Source organism: Scyliorhinus torazame, chromosome 2 (assembly GCF_047496885.1).
Source record: "Scyliorhinus torazame isolate Kashiwa2021f chromosome 2, sScyTor2.1, whole genome shotgun sequence".
In the NCBI taxonomy this organism is placed as follows: Eukaryota; Metazoa; Chordata; class Chondrichthyes; order Carcharhiniformes; family Scyliorhinidae; genus Scyliorhinus; species Scyliorhinus torazame.
In genome coordinates this window covers 180,534,137-180,558,642 of record NC_092708.1, presented here as the reverse complement: position 1 = coordinate 180,558,642, position 24,506 = coordinate 180,534,137, and the positions used below count along the sequence as shown (strand labels likewise).

Genomic DNA, 24,506 nt, shown 5'->3' with positions numbered 1-24,506 from the left:
TGGCATGAGGATAAACTTAATTTTAACGCAATGAGTGGTCAGCATTTGGATTGTGTTGCCTGATAGGGTGGTGGATACAAATTGCATTCAAAATTAAATTGGGAACGTACCTGAAGAGGTATGTGGGGAAAGTCAAGGGCAGCACGGTGGCATAGTGGTTAGCACAGTTGCTTCACAACACCAGGGTCCCAGGTTCGATTCTCGACTTGGTTGCGTCACTGTCTGTGCGGAGTCTGCACATTCTCCCTGTGTCTGCATGGGTTTCTTCCGGGTGCTCCGGTTTCCTCCCACAATCCAAAGACGTGCAGGTTAGGTGGATTGGCCATGCAACATTTCCCTTAGTGACCAAAAAAGTTGGGTGGGGTTACTGGGATAGGTTGGAGGTGTGGGCTTAAGTGGGGTGCTCTTTCTAAGGGCCGGTGCAGACTCGATGGGCCGAATGGCCTCCTTCTGCACTGTAAATTCTATGACCAACTGGATTGAGTTTTGAAAAGCTAGTACAAACTAGATAGGTCAAATGGAGTCCTTCTGCGCTGGACTGTTCCATGATTCCATTAAAATATACCTAAATGTATTAAACAATTGATTTGGCTTATTCTATCAGAAGGAAACCACACACAGCTGCCCCATCCAACCATGTCGCCATTTCTCGATCACTGCTCCAATTTTAGTTCAACAACCGACGAACAGACTCCTTTGCTGGCATCATTTGCCTGGTTGAGGAAAGGAGTGGGGCTGGGACACATACAAGTCAAGAACAATCTCTCCCCACAGACTCTGAATGAGACAATTCAGATCTTTTTCTAATGCAGCTCGCAAAGGATGAGTGCGTATGTGACAGTATCAATAATACCAAGATTTTGGCCTAATTATCCCACTGAATGGGGCGGCACAGTGGTTAGCACTGCTGTCTCATGGCACTGAGGTCCCGGGTTCGATCCCAGACCCAGGTCACTGTCCGTGTGGAGTTTGTACATTCTCTACGTGTCTGCGTGGGTCTCACCCTCACAACACAAAAGATGTAGGTGGGTTGGCCACACTAAATTTTCCCTTAATTGGAAAAAAATGATTGGCTACTCTAAATTTATAAAATAACAAAAAAATATTATCCCACTGAAGCCAGTTAACCTGTTGATTGCTTTCAAATGTTTTTATTTCACAGAGGTCTAGTCAAGGCTGACAGGTCCTTCTCCTTTCATCTTCCATAGCCAATTATACAAATACATGGACGTTCATGTTAAAAGGAGCCACTGCCAGTAAATACATGGGATTGGCCCCCAACATTGTTTCTATGATAGGGGCAGGTTTAGCACACTGGGCTAAATAGCTGGCTTGTAATGCAGAACAAGCCAGCAGCGCGGGTTCAATTCCCATATCAGCCTCCCTGAACAGGCGGCGGAATGTGGCGACTAGGGCTTTTCACAGTAACTTCATTGAAGCCTACTTGTGACAATAAGCAGTTATATTATTATAATCTATAAGGTCCTTGTTGTATCGCAGCAAAATGATGGAAATGTAGAGTATAGAGATTTGACTCTGGACAGAAACTATGGAAAATTAGCAATGCGCAGGCAATTTTCAATATGAAGCATCCTGGTATTAAAGCATTACTTGATTCATCTAGCAACATGGTTCAGTTCAATGATTTGCTCTGCCGCCTTCCACTTACAGTCCAATAACTAGTTTGCATTTTTCATGGCAGTCACCTACAGCAAGGGATTGTCTCAATCTCAATTCGTACGAGTATAAAATCAGAAAGGAAAAGCACTGAATCATTAAACCGAGTTTATCGCACACAGGATAAGGGTTTATACATCTTTGGTGCATAAAACTTAATTGGTTATATAAAGCCCTGTATAACACAAATCATATATTTCTATCCAATTGGGTTATAGACAATCAGGATAGTGCAGAACTTTAAAAAGGTAGAGAGTTAGCTCATTTGGCTGGACAGTTGGTTTGGGATGCAGAGCAAGGCTAACAGCATGGGTTCAATTCCCGTACCAGCTGACGTTATCCAGAAGGGTCCTGCCTTCTCAACCTTGCCTCTTGCCAGAAGTGCGGTTACCCTCAGGTTAAATCACCACCAGTCAGCTCTCTCTCAAAAGGTGAAAGCAGCTTATGGTCCTCGGGGACTATGGTGACTTTCATGCCATAGTACATACACAAAGAAGCTATGTTAAATTGTATAAAACACTGGGTTGGCCTCAACTGGTGTATTGTGTAAAGTTCTGGGCACCACACATTAGGGCATTAAGAGAGGGACCAGCAAAGATTCACGAGAATGTTTCCAGGGATGGGGAATCTCAGCTGTGTATAAAGATTGGGGCATTTGGGACTGGTTTCCTTGGAGACAAGAGGAGATTTGATAGAGGTATTCAAAATCACGAGGCGTATAGATAGAGTAAATAGCGAGAAACTGTTCCTGTTGGTGATAGGAACAAGAAGTAGAAGCAGAGGACACAAGTTAACGGTAACCGGCAAATGAAGCAATGGAGATATGAGGAATATCTTTTATGTGGAGTGGTTAGGAGCAGGAATGGACTCCCTGACAGTGTGCTAGAGAAAGGGTTAATTGAGGCTTTCACAAGAGAACTGGATCTTATCTGAAAGGAAAATACTTGAAGGGCAATGGGGAAAAGGCAGGAGAATGGCACCAGGTTCAGAACTCCTTCACGAGGCTCGCACATACATAATGGTTTGTGCTGTAACCAGCCTATGGTATTATATTTCCACTGATGTTTACAACATATTCCTAGCAAAGCAGTAATGAAACGGACAATCCCATCCACCCTGTAACCATCTCCCTGGATTATATTCTTGAGTGGAGGCACCATTCAATAAGTCTGATGGCAGGTCACAGAAATGTGGGGTCTCTGTTACTGTTTAGCCACCAGTGTTGAGTCCCATTGAGAAAGTGAGAATCTTCCATCTACTGTGAACAGTCCCTGTTTAACGTACAAATATTAACAGTGCTTTCTTTGACACTCTGCCATTTAATCTCTGAACTAAACTCAACACAGTTTATTTTCATCTCTTTCTCCCCTCTGGAGCAAAACATCAACCATGTGAGGGGGACTAGGACCTCACATTGTATATTTTATGACATATGAATAGATACCTTCACGGCTATTTTTAACATTTTAAAAGCTGGACAAAGACCTTTCAAAATGGTTGCATTAATGTCTGTCTGTGACCCCCGAACAATAGGAGCTGCCTGGCATTATCAGGAAACCTCCACATCATTATTCTCTAAGAGACACTAACCAACCCCCTGTGGGCTGCACAGGCCAAATTCAAAGAGAGATATACAATATCTGCATTTCATAATCCAGGCTGGCCAACAGGGGTCTGCTCGTCTGATAAGACACAGGTGCCCATAACTTTCCTTTCTATTCTTAATGTTTGAGACATTTAAACAATCTTGGGGACCCATCCTTTGTCAAACACGGTGTGGAGAGGCGAAAGACATGTGACATGGGCCTCTGTCTTGTGGAATCAGTAATATTGCCTTGCTGAGCTGAATAACCCAGCCTGCCGTTTACCTAACTTGCAGCCTCTGCTAGATATTCTGTACCGTCATCTACAGGGCTGAAACATAACACAGAAACATAGAAAATAGGAGCAGGAGGTGGCCATTCGTCCTTCAAGCCTGCTCCGCCATTTATGATGATCATGGCTGAACATCCAATTGATTCATCTCTGCATGCCTCTCTCATTGTGTGAAGTCAACTCCACCAGAAAAGTGAATTATGCAGCATGGGTTTTGAGTCCACTGACCTCAGTGAAGGAATCTTAAACTTTGATTCTGGACTCTGGAACCCACATGAAACAATGTTTATTTTCTCTGCACAGTAAATGTACGCAGTGCACAAAATGTGTACAGTAAATTCTTTTACTGTACCGTGACACACATGATAATAATCTAAAAAGTTTTTTGTCTCACCCTCTCTTTACTATCTGATGGTAATGTAAGGTGCAGGGTGCATTGTGAACCATTCTTTAGCATTCTGTGTGCATGTAAATAAACTAACAATTTGTATTAATTTTATCTGGAGTTTGCCGTGGGGTTATTAATAGAAAATTGGATCGTACTAAAACTGAGGGAGGGTTCAGAAATGCACCATACAAAGAGGGCAACAAAACATCGGTGTACAGATGGATAGTGAGCGGAGAAATTGGGACTGTGATTTTTTTAAATTCATTTTTACAGGATGTGGGCCTCACTGGCTTGGCCAGCATAATTTGTCCATCTCGAATTGCCCTCGAGAAGGTGGTGGTGAGCAGCCCAACAGTAAGTTACCTTGAGCTTCTTTTATTACAATTTTTCTCTTTAACCCCCTTCCCCTGGGCTAGCTGATAGTTCTACAGGTTCTGGAGACAACTCATCATGTAGCCCCCCTCCTGAGCTCAGGGCACTAAGGCCAATTGCAACTTCGTTGTCACCACCATAGCGGAGATGAGCTACCTGGGTATTGAATCTTTCTGTTCTGAATAGAGAAACCAAGTGCCTGTCCAAAAGGTCATTAGAGATTACAACAGTTTTGGCTAGGGCAGCACCATGGCGCAGTGGATAGCACTGCTGCCTCACGCCACCGAGGTCCCAGGTTCGATCCCAGCTCTGGATCACTGTCTGTGTGGAGTTTGCACATTCTCCCAGTGTTGCGTGGGTTTCACCCCCACAACCCAAAGATGTGCCGGCTAGGTGGATTGGCCACGCTAAATTGCCCCTTAATTGGAAAAAATGAATTGGGTACACTAAATTTATTTTAAAAACAGTTTTGGCTGGCAGATGCACTAGGTACGAATATAGGAACGGGGGAATAAATGGTGTTCTATGTTGTAGCCGTTCTTTTGTTCTATGAACACATGAAGGGGAAACTAGAAAACCCAATTTAAAGGAGGAGTAAGAGTGCAGGTTAGCAATGTGGTGGATGGTTACCAGAAAATAAAAGTGAGGGACAGAACAGATAAATGCCTTTGCACACCAAGGAATTATAGAAGAGTAGAGAAATCTAACATTAGAACAAATTTAAAAGCTTTGTACCTAAATGCAAGAAGCATTTGTAACAAACTTAATGAGCTAACGGCACAAATAGAAACAAAAGGTTATGACTTGGTGGGGATTACTGAAATGTGGTTACGTGATTCTGGGAATTGAATATCCAAGGGTACGCAGTATTTCGGAAAGATAGGATGAAAGGAAAAGAAGGTGGCGTAGGCCTACTGGTGAGGAAAGGAATCAGTGATGTAATGAGAAATGACATAAGCACTGGAGATCAAGATTTCGAATCAGTCTGGGTAGAAATAAGAAATAACAAAGGGACAAAGTCCTTGGTAGGAGTAATTTATCGGTCTCCAAACAGTAGTTCTAAAGTGGGGCACAGTATAAACCAGGAAGTACTGGGGGCTTGCAAGAAAGGTATGGCAATAATAATGGGAGATTTTAAAATGCACATAGACTGGAGGAAGCAAATTGGCAAGGGTAGCCTGGGGGCAGAGTTCATTGAATGCAATAGAGACTGTTTCCTGCAACAGTATGTTGGGGAACCAACCAGGGAGGCGGCTACTCTCGATTTGGTATTGTGTAACGAGGAGGGATTAATTAATGACCTCGTAGTTAAGGATCCACGAGGGAGTAGTGACCATAGTATGGTAGAATTCAAGATTCAGTTTGGGGGCGAGAAAGTGGAGTCCCACACTGGTGTTCTGGAATTAAACACGGGTAATTACATAGGCCTGAGCTCAGATTTGGCCCGTATAGACTGGGCAGGAAGGTTAAAAGGTAAGAGAGCTGATGAGCTGTGGCAGTTGTTTAAGGAGATACTCAATTCCTCATAACTAAAATATATCCCAGTGAGGAAGAAAGATGGGAAATGGGTAAAAAACATCCATGGCTAAACAAAGAGGTCAAGGACAACATAAAGACAAAACTTAGGGTAACATTGCAAAGGTCAGTAGCAGACTGGAAGATTGGAAAATTTTCAAACAAAAACAAAGGGATATTAAAAAAGTAATTTTAAAAAAGCGAAGGTAAATTATGAAAAACTAGCACAGAATATCAAAAAGGATAGCAAAGGATTCTACAGGTACATAAAAGGGAAGAGTCGCTAAGGTGAATGTTGGCCCCTTGGAAGCTGAAACTGGTGAGTTAATAGTGGGGAACACAGAAATGGCAGAGATGCTAAATCAATACTTTGCCTCAGTTTTCACGGTGGAGGACACTAGTACCATTCCTATAGGAACGGGCAATTCAGAGGTAATAGAAAGGGTGGAACCTGGAACAAGCGGCATCAATAGGGAAACGGTACTCAACAAACTCTCGGGGTTGATGGCCTACATCCTAGGAAGTGGCAGCAGAGATAGCGGATCCATTGGTTATGATATTCCAAAATTCCATGGACACAGGAAAGGCTCCAATGGATTAGAAAAATCCTAACGTAACGTAATTCAAAAAGGGAGGGAAGAAGAATGTAGGAAATTACAGACCAGTTAGTTTAACATCTGTTGTTGGAAAATTGTTCGAATCAATTATCAAGGATGTAATATCAGGACTTTTGGAAAGTCATAGTGCTATCCGTCGCAGTCAGCATGGTTTTATGAAGGGCAAATCATGTTTGACTAATTTGCTTGAGTTCTTCGAAGGTGAAACAAGCGAAGTGGATAATGGGAATCCTGTAGATGTAGTATATCTAGTCTTCCAGAAGGCATTTGATAAGGTGCCACACAGAAGGTTAATTCACAAGATGAGATCCCATGGGATATGGGGTAACTTATTAGCTTGGATAAAAGACTGGCTCATGGACAGGAAACAGAGTCGGGATAAATTGGTCTTTTTCTGGATGGCAAGATGCAACTGGTGGAGTGCCACAAGGTTCGGTCCTTGGATCCCAGCTATTTACAATATATATTAAGACTTGGATACAGGGATAGGTTCTATAGCCAAATTTGCAGATGACACAAAAATAGGTGGGACAGTAAGTTGCAATGAGGAAATAAGAACTTTACAAATGGATATAGATAAGTTAGGAGAGTGGGCCAAAATGTGGCAGATGGAGTTTAACGCGGATAAGTGTGAGATCATGCATTTTGGTCGAAAAACTGGAAAGGCAACTTATTATCTAAATGGGGAGAGACTTTGGGGTGCTATACACGGCATTGATAAGACTGCACCTGGAATATTGTGCACAGCTTAGCCCCTTTATTTGAAGATGTAGTGGCATTGGAGGCAGTTCAGAGGAGGTTCACTAGATTGATTCCAGAAATGAGGAGTTTGTCTTACGAGGAGAGATTGAACATTTAAGTATATATTCTCCAGAGTTTAGAAGAATGAAGGGAGTTCAAATTGAGGTATACAAAAAGCTAAAAAGGTATGGATAAAGTAGGCGTGGAGCTGATACATCCGCTTGTGGGGCATTCTAAAACAAGGTCATAATCTTAGATTAAGAGGTAGAAAATTTAAAACAAATTTGAGGAAAAACTACTGATCCCAAAGGGTTGTGAATCTGTGGAATTCGCTACCCCAGAGTGTGGTGGATGCTGGGACAGTGAGTAAATTTAAGGAGGAGTTAGACGGATCTATAATTGGTAATGGGCTGAAGGGTTATTGGGAGCGGGCAGGATGGTGGAGTTGAGGCCAGGATGGGATCAGCCATGATCACATTGAGGGTGTTTAGGCTTGGGAGGCTAAATTGCCTACTCCTGCTATAAGGTCATGTGTTCTAGGGAGGAGATGCTCTGGCTGATTTTGCAATCCAGCTCGTTGTCTGCAACATTGTCAGTAAATGAGGAACATATCAGCCATGATAGACTGGCAGAGCAGACTTGATGGGCCGAATGGCCTAATTATGCTCCTATATCTTATGAACTTATGATAAGGAGCTGGAGTAGTCAATTCATTAAATGTTCCGCCATTTAATACAATTATGGCTGATCTGATAGTAACCTCAAATATGCATCTGCGCCTACCCCGACAACCGTTAACGTTTCATCTCCTTGCTTACGAAGAGTCTATCCACTTCAGCCTTAAAATATTCAAAAATTATGTTTCCACCCTCTTTTCAGGAAGAGTTCCAAACACTCGCGATCCTCAAGCGAGAAAAGATCTCATCTGATCTCAGTCTTATTTTCCCCCCCCAATTCTAGATTCTCCCACAAGAGGAGACATTCTCTCCAAATTGACCCTGTCAAGACCTCTCAGGATCTTATATGATTCCAACAGATCATTTTCAAAAGAAAATGCGCCCTACTCATTGATTTGTACTCATCATACAAACACTAAATTAACTTTAGATGCAAGTGTTGAGGCTACCGAAAGGGACACAAAGAGACAATCGAGCACAACCTGTGACAATTCGGGGCGCTCAGTACCTTGAAAACTACTGTTCTACAGATCTCCATATCAAATAATCTGACAGCACAGTGTCCATTGGTCCATCCTGACTGTACTCTATCTTTGACAGAACAGCCTTGCTTAGTCCCACACTCCCACTTTGTAAATTTTCCATCGCCGAGCAAATATCCAACTCACTTTTAAAATTATTGATTGAATCAGCTTATATCACTTTTTCAGGAAGAACATTCCAGATCCCGGCAACTCTGAAAACATGTCTCCTCAACTCCCCTTGTGATCTTAACCCAATGATTTTGAATCCATAACCTCTGGTTATTGACCCACTCGCCAGAGGGATTAGTTTTCCTTAATCTACTGTTATCAAAACCTCTCAACATCTTCCCCAATTCAGTCACCATGTTCCAAGGATAAAAGTCCAAACCTTTCTAACTGCTCCTCATAACAGAAGTCCCTTATCCATGGTAACATGGAATCCCAACAGTGCAGAAGGAGGCCATGAAGTCCATCAAGTTTGCACCGACACTGTGAAAGAGCACCCTACACCTAGGCCCATTCTCCCACCCTATCTCCCACCCTGAGGCAGTGATCATGACAATAAGGAACAATTTATCCTGGCAAATTCACCTAATCTACACATCTTTGGACTCGGAGAGGAAACCGAAGCACCCAGAGGAGTTCCACGCAGGAAGAACATGCAAATCTACACACACAGTCACCCAAGGCCGGAATCGAACCAGTATCCCTGTCGCTGTGAGGCAGCAGTGCTAACCACTGTGCCACCGTGCTGCCCTGGTAACACCCTGGTCAACTTCCTTCTTCACTTTCTAAGACATTTACATCTTCCCTGAAGTATTGTCTGCAATATTCCTAATTATAGGCCTAATTATAACAGAATAAGTTCAATGTGATTCTGACAATTTAAAGGAGTGGTCCCGATCCCACACAATAAGACACAATTTCAGGAACTGCTTCGCAAATTTTAGATTTCTTAATTAACTAAAGTAATTAAAAAAGAAACACTTTGCATTTTGTTGGACTGGTGCATTGGTCGATATACATGTCCAATCACGATTCTTCACATTCCGACTGATTTGACACCTGCGGCTCATTACTCAATCGAAGGCCAAGCTTAAAGGGAGGAAAACATGTTTTTTGGCAAGATTCGCAAGCCCATTCATCTGAAAACTTGACCTTGGGATAGCTGGTGCACAGTTTTCGTTGAAAAATACAGGTCACTCCTGCTTTGAAATACATTGTTGTAGGTCCAATTGCTAATGAAGAAGAAAAGAGAGCACACCTCCTGCCATTGAAGTTATTAAAGCGGGGGCTCATTATAAATTACAGCAAAGCTATACTGCAAAGCACAATTATTTTTTGAAGGGTTAGAAAGTATCCTGTCTCTTCTTACACCAGGTGGCTCCTACCAATGAAGAATATCAGGACAGCAGCACATTAACAGCAATTTTTCAATGCCCACGCTGCAAATCCAAATATGTAATTTAGCAATTTACGACAATGTGGGGACAATGCAATTCATATCAATGGGTACTCACAGCCATCAGCTCTTTCTGAAAGGACTTCTTTTCCTTATTCTCAGAGTCATTGCAATCCTCCTTGAGTTTTTCCAGTACAGACGCCACACGTTCCGGCTCGCTGTCTATCTCTGTCCGGCAAAAATGCACGAGTGGCATGTTTTTGTAACCCAGAGCGTCTGCAAACGCTCTCCAGCTGCTGATATTTTCCATCAGTGTCATCCTCACAGAGGCATAAATGTAGGTCAGAAACTTGCTGGGGCGCAGAATCTGATCCAAGAGTGCTGAGGTGGTTAGATCAGGCCCAAGGAAGAAGCTCGGCTTAATTCTTCCAACCACAAGCACATTTTTGGCATGCACAAGCCCAATCTTCCCTTGGTAGTAACCAGTGTACCATTCCTTAGTTCGCAGCTGCCCTTTCAACTTAATCTTCTCTTCACTCAGTAGTGCAATGACATCTCCCTTTTTATACTCCAAAAGATAATAGTTTTTGTTCTGCCTTACTACAGTCTTCAGCAGCTTACCATACTTGAGGTTGTGGACATGGCGGTCCTGAAAGGTGGGGTATTTACTCGTGACAGCCAAGGGTGAGAGAACAATCTTGCCGACTTCTTTCTTCTTCAAGAACCTCCTCTGCCCGCTGTTACGCGTCCCAGACTTCGGAGGCGGCTGTGGTGTCCTCACACAGAACTGTGTGATCATCACCTCCTGGTCATTCTTTACCTGGATCCTCAGCGTGAAATCAGAAAGTTCATCTGGAATACGTGAATGGATGGGAAAGATGAGGCGGCTGACCTTCCCAAGCTTCACCTGAAATCCACGGACAACCTTAACTTGGTTAGAGGGTTTAATCTCGTAGTTAGAAATATTGGGGTGTATGCTGATCTTCAGGTCCTGGGGTTTGGCTAACACAAACTGGTGCTTGCCCCACAGCTGCAATGCCACTGGTGGAGCGGTCAAAACTTCTCGCCCTACCTCACTGACCAGCAATGATTTGGGTGCACTGTTATGCCCAAAAACAGCTACCACTGCCTTGAATGAAGGATGGATATGCTTAGGTCCATAAACGCCAACCGTGACATTTTTGTTAATGCAATCCCACACAGTGTCAGGGTACTGCAGGGTCCTGGCCTGAGACACCACAACAGCATACATGCAAGGCTCCAGATTGTCCAGCTGCACCTGTACTGTATCGCCATAGTGATAAACCTGAGGCATTGGTGAGAATGGCCCATCTTTGCTGTCACTGCAGAGGCACGTTATCTCAGCATCCTTCCTGCTCGCTACGTCGTCCTTCAACTCAGCAGAAATTTTCATTTCCAATGTAAGGAATGTCTTGACTTCCATGTTGCTCAATTTTATCTCAACCACGGGGCTAATGGTCGTACATTTGTCATTGTTCAATTCCACTGGAGGGTCCAACAAGGCTTTCATGGAGATCTGCTGGGTTTCTCCGGGAGAGACATGTCCTTCTGGTACATGAATAGTGATATTGGTGTCTGGGAGTTGAACTGCCCCTCCTGCGCTGTCCAGCTTGCATGCAATATTAGTTTCCACAGGTTGGGTCTGACCCCAGCCAGGGTTTTGACCAAGTGAATTTAGATCATGGCACGAGCGTGCCATTTTCCTGTGGCTAAGCCACGCTGTTCGGAAGTCTTCCCTGCTCTTGAACTGTTCAGGATCTGGAGACTGCATTCCAGTGAAGAATCCAGATGCAGGAGGTCCTTCAGACTTTGCTTGCAAGACTGAAAGCTCAGACATACTGTATGATCGCTTGCTCCTGAAGAATGGATTGTTCCTATTCAGGAGTGGATCAAATTCAGCCTTTGAGTTGCTTAAGGGGGCTTCATCAAAAACAGCATTACTTACACTGTTGGCTGCTAATGTTTGGGAATCTATAAAAGATGGTGTTACAGGGTCGAACAGAAGTAGATCAACCTCTGATTTAGCTGCCTGTTGACTATTGGAAGTAACGTTCTGTACATTTCCATCTAGAAATGGATTGGAGGATGCAAAGCCATTCAAAAATGGGTTGTTTTGCTGGACTTTTGCAGACATTTTTTCAAAGACATCTCCCCATTCTCCAAGTAAGTCCATCTCTTTGGCACCTTCATCAGAACTATCCCCAATGTTATCCACCATTCCACTATCTCGAAGAGAAGAGCTTCTGCCAACAGGTTGAACGTATGAAGCAGGAATGTAACCCATTTCAGTATTATTGTGGGCATACCACCATTCAGATCCAGACGTGTCCAGGACATACAGAAGGTCCCCTTTGTTAAATTTGAGCGTGGTAAAGTTAGTAGGACAGTAATCCTTGATAGCAACGACTTCACGTGCATCACCAAAAGATGTTGATGTGTCCAACCTCAAGGTACTTGGAGAAGGCCCTGCAAAAATTTAGAAAAGAGGAACATTAATTCAGGTGGGGTTGCCGCTTTACTTACAGAGCAGGATTATACCCTTTGACATTAAAATTCCATTTAATAATTTCAATCAAACAAATGGACATTGAAGTTTCTGCAAACTGATTAACGTGCAGCAAAGTGTTGTAAATAGGACGGCACAGTAGCACAGTGGTTAGCACTGTTGCTTCACAGCACCAGGGGCCCGGGTTCGATTTCCAGCTTGGGTTACTGTCTGTGCGGAGTCTGCCCATTCTCCCCGTGTCTGTGTGGGTTTCCTCCCATAGTCCAAAGATGTGCAGGTTAGGTGGATTAGTAATGCTAAATTGCCCTGTAGTGTCCAAAAGGTAGCTAGGGTTGCTGGGTTACAGGGATATGGTGCCCTTTCAGGAACTGGCGTAGACTCGATGGGCCAAATAGCCTCCTTCTGCACCTTAAATTCTATGATTATATTATGATAATAGAATGAATGATACAGTACAGGAGGCAATTCTACCATCATAACTATGTTGGTTCATTCAAATATATTATTACACATCTGCCAAACATACAGATAGTCGGTGTTATACAAAATAAAAACACTTGAAATAGTGAACAAAAGCTGTGCATTCAGAATTGTACTGAGTCTAATAAGCCAAATTTGGTTCAAATTACTATAATTTCCTCAAACTTTGGTAATGGTTTCTAAATCATATCTCTTGTTTCTGTTACTGTGCTGTAACCAATTTACCAACTCAGTACAATCAGCCTCAATAAATAACTTCACCTTCTCTAATAGTTTGAGAGTGTGTGTGTGATGTATGTATATATAAATATATTTATTAAGAGGGCAGGGGCTACCGTGGAGGCTCAGCAAATGCAATCACTGAGTAGCTCCTCTCCCTCCATCACGGACACTTTTTCTGACATGTCTGTTTCTATTATTGATTAAGTGATAAGTGATTGATTGCTATGATTAATTAACTGCATCACCTCGTATCACACAAACTACTAGAACAATGGATGGCAATCTGGATTAACCTGGCTTTGTTTATGTCCAGTGATTCTCAAGTTCCAATGTCTTAGCAAATTTGACCATACAAACCAAAGACTCGAGTATGGGAAAAGGCTCCTACATATTCCTTCCTTTCTCACCTGAAACAAAGCTGAAGTTTCCAGCTGCCGCTGACTTGACGCAACTTTGATTGCCGAAAATTGCTGAACCTCAACATATGATCAGGTGATCATAATTGGCTTTAGTTTGAAGAGAAGACTAAGAAGGGGGCTTTTAGTTCAGAGAACTGTAATATGCCTCCAAAGCCTGTGCTGAAAACGGTTACCGTTCAACATTTTAATTTATTTTGGAAAACAGTACACAACCCATGTCAACATTTCCTCACTCAACAGAAAACAGTAAGCTGCTTTATATTTTCATCATACATTTTAGGTTTTGCAATAAACCTGTATTCCCCTGAATATAGAAGATTAACAAGTTATTTCACTGAAGCCTTTATGATGAAGGAATTTGATAGGGTCGATACACTGAAGCTACTTTCCTCTGTTGAAGGGACTTGGATTTATTGTCACATGTACCAAGGTGCAGTGAAAAACATTGTTCTGCGTAGAATTCAGACAGATCGTTACATACATGAAAAAACATAGGACATATGATAGATACAAGTAAATACAGACATTGGATGAAGCATACAGAGTGTGGTACTACTTGCATGGAGAGATCAGTTCAGTCCATCAGAGGGTCATTCAGGAGTCTGGTAACAGCGGGGAAAGAAGCTGTTTTTGAACCTGTTAGTGCATGTTCTCAGAGTTTTGTATTTCCTGCCTGATGGAAGAGGTTGGAAGTGAGAATAACCCGGGTGGGAGGGTTCTTTGATTATGCTGCCCGCTTTCCCGAGGCAGCAGGAGGCGTAGACAGAGTCAATGGATGGGAGGCAGGTTCATGTGATGGACTGAGCTGTATTCACAACTCTCTGTAATTTCTTACGGTCTTGGGCCCAGCAGTTGTCATACCAGACAGTATGCTTTCTATGATGCATCTATAAAAATTGGTAACAGTCAATGTGGACATGCCATATTTCCTTAGTTTTCTGAGGAAGTACAGGCGCTGTTGTGCTTTCTTGGTCATAGCGTCGACGTGGGTGGACCAGAACAGATTGTTGGGATGTGCACATCTAGAAATGTGAAGCTGTCATCCATCTCCATCGTTGTACCATTTATGCAGACGGGTGCGTATGATACTTCGCTTCCTGAAGTCAAAGACTTTAGTTTTGCTGACTTTGAGGGCGAGATTGTTGTCGTTACACCACTCCATTAGGTTCTCCATCTCCCTTCTGTACTCTGACTCATTATTCTTTGAGATCCGACCTACTTGTAGGGGCTGGTTTAGCACAGGGCTAAAGAGCTGGCTTTTAAAGCAGACCAAGGCAGGCCAGCAGCACGGTTCAGTTCCCGTACCAGCCTCCACGAACAGGCACCGGAATGTGGCGACTAGGGGCTTTTCACAGTAACTTCATTTGAAGCCTACTTGTGACAATAAGCAACTTTCATTTCATTATGGTCGTGTCATCAGCAAACTTGTAAACCGAGATGGAGCCAAATTCTGTCACAGTCGTGTGTATATAAGGAGTATGGTAGGGGGCGAAGTACACAGCCTTGCGGGGCCCTGGTATTCAGGACTATCATGGAGGAGATGTTGTTGGTTATTCTTACTAATTGTGGTCTATGGGTCAGGAAGTTGAAGATCCATTTGCAGAGGGAGGAGTCAAGTCCTAGGTATTGGAGTTTTGATATGAGCTTGGCTGGGATTATGGTGTTGAAGGCAGAGCTGTAGTCAAAGAATAGGAGTCTGACGTAGGGGTCCTTGCTGTCAAGACACTCCAGAGATGAATGTAGGGGCAGGGAGCTAGAGTCTGCTGTGGACTGATTGTGGCGGTATGCGAATTGCCGTGGATCAAGTCATTCTGGGAGTATGGAGTTGATGCGTCTCTCGTCATGCTTCGAGACACAACCTCTCGAAGTACATCTTAACGATAGACGTCCAGGCCACCGGACAGCAGTCATTAAGCCAAGTTGCCTGGTTCTTCTTTGGCATCGGTATAATGGTGATCTTCTTGAGACAGGTGGAACCTTAGAACAGAGTAGGGAGAGGTTGAAGATGTCCACGAACACACCCTCCAGTTGGTTGGCACAGCATCTGGGTGCACGACTAGGGACTCAGTCGGGATCTGGTGCTTTCCACTGGTTCACTTTTAAGAAGGCCGATATGACTTTAGAAGCTGTGACGGTCGTTATGGGTGCGTCTGAGGCTGCTGGGGCAGTTGACAATGGTTTGCTGGTTTCCTTCTCTAAACGAGCATAGAACGCATCATCGGGGAGGGGTGCGCTGTTGCTGGAAATTCTACTTGGGAATTCAGGACAAGAAAACAGAATATTAAAATTGAAGCCAGGCCATTCAACATTCAAGGGTGTTGTCAGGAATTGCTTCTTCACGCAAAGGGAAATCTAGAACTCTCTCTCCTCAAAAAAGCTGTAGAGACTGGCTGTCAACTTGAAAATGGAGATCGATAGGGTCATTGTTGGACGAAAATATTAAAGCTTACAGAGTGAAAGCAGGTAGATGGAGTCAAATTCTGATCAAGCTGAATGGTGAACAAAGAACAACAAAGAACAAAGAAATGTACAGCACAGGAACAGGCCCTTCGGCCCTCCAAGCCCGTGCCGACCATACTGCCCGACTAAACTACAATCTTCTACACTTCCTGGGTCCGTATCCTTCTATTCCCATCCTATTCATATATTTGTCAAGATGCCCCTTAAATGTCCCTATCGTCCCTGCTTCCACTACCTCCTCCGGTAGCGAGTTCCAGGTACCCACTACCCTCTGCGTAAAAAACTTGCCTCGTACATCTACTCTAAACCTTGCCCCGCTCACCTTAAACCTATGCCCCCTAGTAATTGACCCCTCTACCCTGGGGAAAAGCCTCTGACTATCCACTCTGTCTATGCCCCTCATAATTTTGTATACCTCTATCAGGTCGCCCCTCAACCTCCTTCGTTCCAGTGAGAACAAACCGAGTTTATTCAACCGCTCCTCATAGCTTATGCCCTCCATACCAGGCAACATTCTGGTAAATCTCTTCTGCACCCTCTCTAAAGCCTCCACATCCTTCTGGTAGTATGGCGACCAGAATTGAACACTATACTCCAAGTGTGGCCTAACTAAGGTTCTATACAGCTGCAACATGACTTGCCAATTCTTATACTCAATGCCCCGGCCAATGAAGGCAAGCATGCCGTATGCCTTCTTGACTACCTTCTCCACCTGTGTTGCCCCTTTCAATGACCTGTGGACCTGTACTCCTAGATCTCTTTGACTTTCAATACTCTTGAGGGTTCTACCATTCACTGTATATTCCCTACCTGCATTAGACCTTCCAAAATGCATTACCTCACATTTGTCCGGATTAAACTCCATCTGCCATCTCTCCGCCCAAGTCTCCAGACAATCTAAATCCTGCTGTATCCTCTGACAGTCCTCATTGCTATCTGCAATTCCACCAACCTTTGTGTCGTCTGCAAACTTACTAATCAGACCAGTTACATATTTTCCTCCAAATCATTTATATATACTACAAAGAGCAAAGGTCCCAGCACTGATCCCTGTGGAACACCACTGGTCACAGCCCTCCAATTAGAAAAGCATCCCTCCATTGCTATCCTCTGCCTTCTATGGCCTAGCTAGTTCTGTATCCACCTTGCCAGTTCACCCCTGATCCCGTGTGACTTCACCTTTTGTACTAGTCTACCATGAGGGACCTTGTCAAAGGCCTTACTGAAGTCCATATAGACAACATCTACTGCCCTACCTGCATCAATCATCTTAGTGACCTCCTCGAAAAACTCTATCAAGTTAGTGAGACACGACCTCCCCTTCACAAAACCGTGCTGCCTCTCACTAATACGTCCATTTGCTTCCAAATGGGAGTAAATCCTGTCTCTGAGAATTCTCTCCAGTAATTTCCCTACCACTGACGTAAGGCTCACCGGCCTGTAGTTCCCGGGATTATCCTTGCTACCCTTCTTAAACAGAGGAACAACATTGGCTATTCTCCAGTCCTCCGGGACATCCCCTGAAGACAGCGAGGATCCAAAGATTTCTGTCAAGGCCTCAGCAATTTCCTCTCCAGCCTCCTTCAGTATTCTGGGGTAGATCCCATCAGGCCCTGGGGACTTATCTACCTTAATATTTTTTAAGACTCCCAACACCTCGTCTTTTTGGATCACAATGTGACCCAGGCTATCTACACACCCTTCTCCAGACTCAACATCTACCAATTCCTTCTCTTTGGTGAATACTGATGCAAAGTATTCATTTAGTACCTCGCCCATTTCCTCTGGCTCCACACATAGATTCCCTTGCCTATCCTTCAGTGGGCCAACCCTTTGAAGAGGCTCAGGGTGCTGAACAGCCTCCTCCTTTTCATATCTTGCTGAAAAGATAGATGGAGCGCGATCCAGCGGCTGCATTGTACCGCAGCCAATAAAGTCGTGAGAGGCCTCTCACAAGATTTACCCGGCTCACAACGTCTCATGAGATCTGACGGGATCTCGTGTGCCGTTGCGATCTGGACCCCGCCAACAAAACACCTCGCTTAACCCACCCAGAACGGGACTCTTTCCCCCCCCCCCCTCCTCTTTCTCCCCCCCCCCTCCTCTTTCTCCCCCCCCCTCCTCTTTCTCCCCCCCCCCTCCTCTTTCTCCCCCCCCTCCTCTTTCTCCCCCCCCTCCTCTTTCTCCCCCCCCCTCCTCTTTCTCCCCCCCCCTCCTCTTTCTCCCCCCCCCTCCTCCCCCGCCCCCCACCCTGTTAAATCACGACCATATGGTTTTTGACCAGTCCACGATACCAAAAACATAAAGCAGCCAAAGAACTGCCTGCCATTCATCTCAATTAGCCACCATTTCAGACCAAGTTAGGATAGTGTAGTATTAGGGTGTTCAGGTCGAAAGGGTTAATGTATGGGAATGAAGTAACAGTACCACCCCCATGATGATGTAAGAGGAGTCACATGACTAAGAGTCAAGAAGGAGAAAGCTCATGGTTTAGACTGAGTAATGCCTAGTCCTGTAGATCTGTACATAATTATGCTCATCCAATAAACCAGTTATTTTCCAACATATCTATATCTCTGCAATCGTTCCTTCACCAGCCACGACCAACATGCAACATGGTCTCGGAAATAAGATCTTGCAACAGAAGTCATTTTCAAGTTCAACAAGTCATCACTGGGGAGGTGGCAGCCAGAGGAAAAGACACTTCATGAAAAACAAGGTCCCATTTTCAGCTGCAATTAAAAGGGGAGCAAGCAGCCAATTCCCACTCAAAAATAACAATCACCATCAGGGTGGACAAAATAAGAATCCGCAGCAGATTAGCAGCCGTCTTCACTGAAAGACAATCAAAAATGTAAAGAGCCACGATTTCCAGATTTTTGTCCCTGTAACGGTTGATCTTTTTTTAAGTCCACGGTGCCATTAAAGGACTGCATTCACTATAACCTGAACAAGCTCTTTCGTTCAGACAACAGAGTGTGTGCATTGCCTATTAACAATGTTCATCAAGGATAAAGGAAGCATATTTCAGAGCTGGCTTTAGACTGGTATTGCAAGCGGTGCCTATTAACAATAATGTTCGTCAAGGATAAAGGAAGCATATTTCAGAGCTGGCTTTAGACTGGTATTGCAAGCGCATGAGCAACACTGGCCCAAAGCCGAGATACCTTTCAAATGTCTGCAATTCAACTCTGACCCTCATTCTTCTGGACAAAAAAAAAGTTAAACTAATGAACTGCCAGGGCACAATAATCAGAGCTCGATTGCCTTTTCAAACAGCACTCTTTCAGTAAGAAATTCTGTGGCGATTACACCACAGCTAGCACGTCAACAAACCTGCAGGGAATTCATTCTTTCCATTTATTTAATGGGAGCTTTCCTGATTTTTGCATTTTGATCTTTCTTGGCACGCTGTTCCAAGGCAGAACAGGCTATAACATGCAGGTCTGGGGCACTGCAACATCTGAATCAGTTTAAATTAGTACAGTAGGTGACAAAAACATTATAACTACCCTGGTTAAACATTTATCAGTAGTCGAATGTCTGTTTTCAACACCCAAGGGTGGTTCAAAAAACTGCTGTGCAAGAGTGAATAACTTATGAACCATTACAGGTCTCTCCACATTTATTTTAGGAAGCACAGCACTCCACATCAACCCAATTTGTTACTCAGTAAAAAATAATCATGGAAGCTTTTTCTTCACCGTCCTCCAATTTATTATCTTCTCCAGAAAGCACTAGAAAGTTTTCCTATATTTTTCATGGGATTTGGTTGTTGCTGGCTCAGCCAGCGTTTATTGCCCATCCCTAATTGCCCCTTGAGAAGGTGGCGGAGAGCCACCTTCTTGAACCTCTGCAGTCCATGTGGTGTAGGCACATCAACAGTGCTGTTAGGGAGGGAGTTCCAGGATTTTGACCCAGTGACAGTGAAGGAATGGTGATACAGTTCCAAATTAAGATGGCGTGGACAGGAAATTGCAGGTGGTGGTTTTTCCATGTGGCTGCTGCCCATGTTCTTCTAGGTGGCAGAGGTCAAAAGATTTGGAAGGTGCTGTTGAAAGAGGACAACCTCAGCTGGAGTATGCATCCAGTTTGGTGTACCAGACTTTAGAAAAGACACAAAGGCATTAGACAAGGTTCAGAAAAAGTTCACAAGAATGGTTCCAGGAATGAAAAACGTCAAGTTACATTGACAGACTTGAAAAGTTGGGACTGTTCTCCTTTTGGAAGAGGAGATTTGATAGAGGTATTCAAAATCATGAGGAGTCTTGACAGAGTCAATAAGGGAAAACTGACTGTTCCCATTGCAGGAAGGATCAAGAACCAGAGTACACATATTTAAAGTAATTGGCAGAACAGGCAATGGTAACACACAAAAAAATGTTTTCATGCACCAAGTGGTTAGGATCTCGGAGTGTGGTGGAGACAAATTCAATTGGGGCATTCAAAGGAAATTGGATTACCTGAAAAGGAAGAATGCGTAGGGCTCCGGGGAGGAGGTGGGGGAATGGCACTCAGCAAATTACCCCTTCGGACAGCCAGCACAGACAGGACTGGTCGAATGGCCTCCTTCAGTGCTGTCCAATTCTGTGGTATAGATAATCCTTTAGGAGCTTATCCAACAGCAATTAGAGAGATGCTGCACCGCAGGTAATGACAGGGTATTTAAGCAGGGGCTGGGGGTTGTCCTTCCCGAGGTCACTAATGTCAATTGTATTGACGTTTTTGCTGCTTCCATTGCAACTACAACCAGCTTGGTCAGCAGGTCGAACATGGGATTGATAGGTATGGTCAGCATTTGCTTTTAAGAACAATTACTCAGGTTAATCACTGAACAAGTAGAAGAAACTACAGCTACTTAATAGCAACCTCTGCAGTATGGAGTGCTGAAGTAGGAGACCACAGCCATTGATTAAGTGCAAACTCTTTAGGAGAGTAGTGGAAAGCCAGACCATTGTTTTGGTTCTAATCATGTGGTTACTAAGCAAGGGAGGTCATAATATTTCTTCCACTGTTGCCAAGTTTTTCAGCTCAAACCCTCAAATTGAACTTGCCAAGGACATCAGGTTCAATCTTCAGAGACACTGGCAGCTGCTAATGAAACCAGGATTGAAACAAACGCAACTGCTCCATGCACTAAACACTTCAATACTTCAAATACTTTAAATACTTCAAAGATAGTAATCCCTGGATTACTCCCAGTGCCACGTAAGAGTGAGTATAGGAACAGAAGGACAGAGCAGGTGAATACGTGGCATTAGAGATAGTGCAGGAGAGACGTTTTTAAATTCCTGGGGCACTGGGACCATTTCTGGGGGAGGTGGGACCTGTACTGACCAGAAAACCCTGGATGTCAAGGAGCATATAGATCAGGATTTTTTTTTTAAAGAGAGAAGCCTATGGCAGATACCAAGAGCTCAATATAGCAGAGTCCCTGGAGAAATTAGGGACCATATAGGTAGTGTGTGTGTGGAACCCAGAAGACATGGATATAGTCAATCATAGAATCCTACAGTGCAGAAGGAGACCACGTGGCCCCAGTCAGTCTAACCCTGGTGGTGGGGAAGTTACTAAAAACAATTCTGAGGGACAGAATATATCTACATTTGGATCGACACAGATTAATCAGGGATAGTCAGCATGGATTTGTTTAGGAAGGCCATGTTCAACAAATTTAATCAAATTATTTGAGGTAACCAGAAGTGTTGATGAGGGTAATGCATTTTCCAGAATTGCTGAGAGGCAGGAAGGGAATTTTCACAGTAACTTCATTGCAGTGTTAATGTAAGCCTACTAGTGCCACTAATAAAGATTATTATTATTAAGCAGAGTGTGATGGTAGAGGGATATTTCTCTGTCTGGAGTCTGTTTCCAGTGGGGTTTTCACAGAGCTCGCTGCAAGGGCCCTTGTTATTTGTTGTGTCCATTAATGATTTGGACTTAAATGTAGGAGAATGATCAAGGCGTTTGTGGATGCCATGAAAATTGGTCGGGTGATAAATAGTGGAGGAGGAGAGCCGGAGACTGCAGGAGGATATCAATGGGCTGGTCAGATGAGCAGAGCAGTGGCAAATGGAATTCAACCTGGAAATGTGTGAGGTAATGCACTTGGGGAGGGATAACAAGGTAAAGGATTACACTATGAGTGGTAGGACCCTGGAAAGTACTGATGATCAGAGGGATCTTGGGGTGCAACCCACAGAACCCGGAAGGTGGTTAAGAAGGCATATGGGATACTTGCCTTTATTAGCTGAGGCACAGAATACAAGAGCAGTGAGGTCATGCTGAACTGTATAAAATGTTGGTTAGATCACAACTGGGGTACTGTGTACAGTTCTGGTCACTATATTAGAAGGATGTGATTGCACTCAAGAGGGTGCAGAGGGATTTACCAGGATGCTACCTGGGCTGGATGTTCTGAGCAATGAGGAAAGATTGGATAAGCCAGGGCAGTTTTACTTGGAACAGCGAAGGTTGAGAGGGGACCTGATAGAGGTATATAAGATTGTGAGGGCATAGATAGGGTGGATTGGAAGGCACCTTTTCCTTTAGTAGGCAGGTCAATAACCAAAGGGCATTGATTTAAGATAAGAGGTAGAAGGCTCAGAGGGGAGTTGAGGAGAAACATTTTCACTCGGGGGGTGGAGGAAGTCTGGAACTCCCTGCCTGAAAGGATGGCCAAGTCAGAAACTCTCGTAACATTTAAAAAGTATTTAGATATTCACTTGCGCTGCCGTAACCTCCAGGGCAAGGGGCCAAGTGCCGGAAAATGGGATTACTGTAGTTAGATCTTTGTTGATTGGCATGGACATGATGGGCTGAATGGCCTTGGGCTGTGCTGCAAATGTCTATGAATCTATTGAGCAACTCGTTTCCCACACAAACCTGAGAAATCTACAGGGTATCCAACAACGATGGATCACATTGTTCTGTAATGATTAACAAAACTTGAATCACAGATACTCACCATTAACATCATTCATACCTAGATCAGCGAAACCATCACTCAAGTCAATCAACGTCCCTTCAGATTTACACCGAGGAAGTCCACTTGTATTGGTCGCACGAATTCTCTGGGCTGCCATCGTTGCCTTCACTATCAGACTTAATACTGGACACAAACGTTGTTCATTGGCAGCAGCTTTTATAGGCCTGCAACCAGTTCTTTAACTATTTGAGCCCCATTTGTTATGTTGGCCATCTAGAAGGAAAAAAAAATCATATAACATCACATCAGTATAAGATAAACATAAAAACATACCAACATTAACAAGCCAAATACAAGTTCTTCTGGGCAACACATGGTAGGCACGGCAGTTTTTTCCATTTGTAAATAAACAGGCCTTTGCCGATTATGCTTTGAAGCAACTAAAGTGGTTGAGCAAAATACAAACATATCCCACCAAGCTTAATGCAAAATAGAAAAATCCATGACCTTGGTAAGGGAAGAGGTACTGATGTCACAAATAATAGATGGAATAGAGTTCCTACAGTCTTTGCATAGAACAAGGTTTCCTTTGTTGTCAACAATGCTTAACATTTAAAGTGTTAGGACTTTAAAATATTAATATTTCTATCCCCTACCACAATCTCAGTTTATTGCAAAGCTCTTCGCAGCCAATGAAGTATGTTTTGAAATGTACTGTTGTAATGTGAGAAATGTCACAGGCAAGTTGCACACAGGACGTTTCCACAAATAGCAACGTGATAAGGACCAGACAACCTGTTTTATGTTGTTGATTGAGCAATTAACATTGTCTACACCAGCGGGGAGAACACCCCTGCTCTTTTTCAAAACTGGGATTCACCCAGAGGGCAAATGGGGCCATCAGTTCAACATCTCATCTGAAAGACGGCACATCCAACAGTGCAGAACTCCTACAGGACTGCGTTGAAGTGTCAGCCTTCACTGATCACTGACCCACAGCTGGGCAAGGGTTCGGGTATTTTACAATAATAATCTTTATTCATTGTCACATGTAGGCTTATATTAACACTGCAATGAGGTTACTGTGAAAAGCCCCTGTCACCACATTCCAGCACCTGCTCGGGTACACACACAGCGAATTTAGAATGTCCAATTCACCTAACAAGCGCGTCTTTCGGGACTTGTGGGAGGAAACCGGAGCACCCGGAGGAAACCCACGCAGACACGAGGAGAACATGCAGATTCATCACAGACAGTGACCCAAGCAGGAATCGAACCCGGACAGGCTCCGGAGTGTGGTGACCAGGGGATTTTCACAGTAACTTCATTGCAGTGCTAATGTAAGCCTATTTGTGACACTAATAAAGATTATTATAAGAGATTCAGTGGAATGGATCTACTGGAGTTCTTAATCAGTACATTAATATTTTTAATGGTTCGTATCAAAATGCTCATGTGCCTTTGAAACATTTGCCATGAAGTTGATTTAATTTGGAGAGGCCTGTCAGCTTAGTATAAAAAAAGGACACAGGGTCTCTGTGCTGACTGAGGATTCTATCTGCTGCTTTAATTGGCCACAATTTGTATCCGGCTCAGTTGGTAGCACATTCACCTCTGATCAGAGGCAGTGGATCAGAGTCCCACTCCAGTGACTTGTGCACACAATTTCAGGCACCACTGAG

General features: G+C 43.7%; 1 protein-coding gene across 2 annotated transcripts in view; it reads right to left on the bottom strand.

Annotated features, from left to right (window-relative positions):
* Nucleotides 1-24,506, bottom strand: part of LOC140394078 (SH3 domain-binding protein 4-like) — a 90,513-nt gene that overhangs the window by 34,127 nt on the left and 31,880 nt on the right. Inside the window, exons 2-3 of one of the 2 annotated variants that reach the window (XM_072480910.1) lie at nucleotides 22,864-23,097; nucleotides 9,907-12,275 (exon numbers count right to left, since the gene is read on the bottom strand). In XM_072480910.1, the coding sequence (XP_072337011.1) occupies nucleotides 9,907-12,275; nucleotides 22,864-22,981 (2,487 nt within the window). In that variant the 5' untranslated portion in view covers nucleotides 22,982-23,097. The remainder of the gene's footprint in view (nucleotides 1-9,906; nucleotides 12,276-22,863; nucleotides 23,098-24,506) is intronic. The other variant, XM_072480920.1, reaches the window with a different exon arrangement.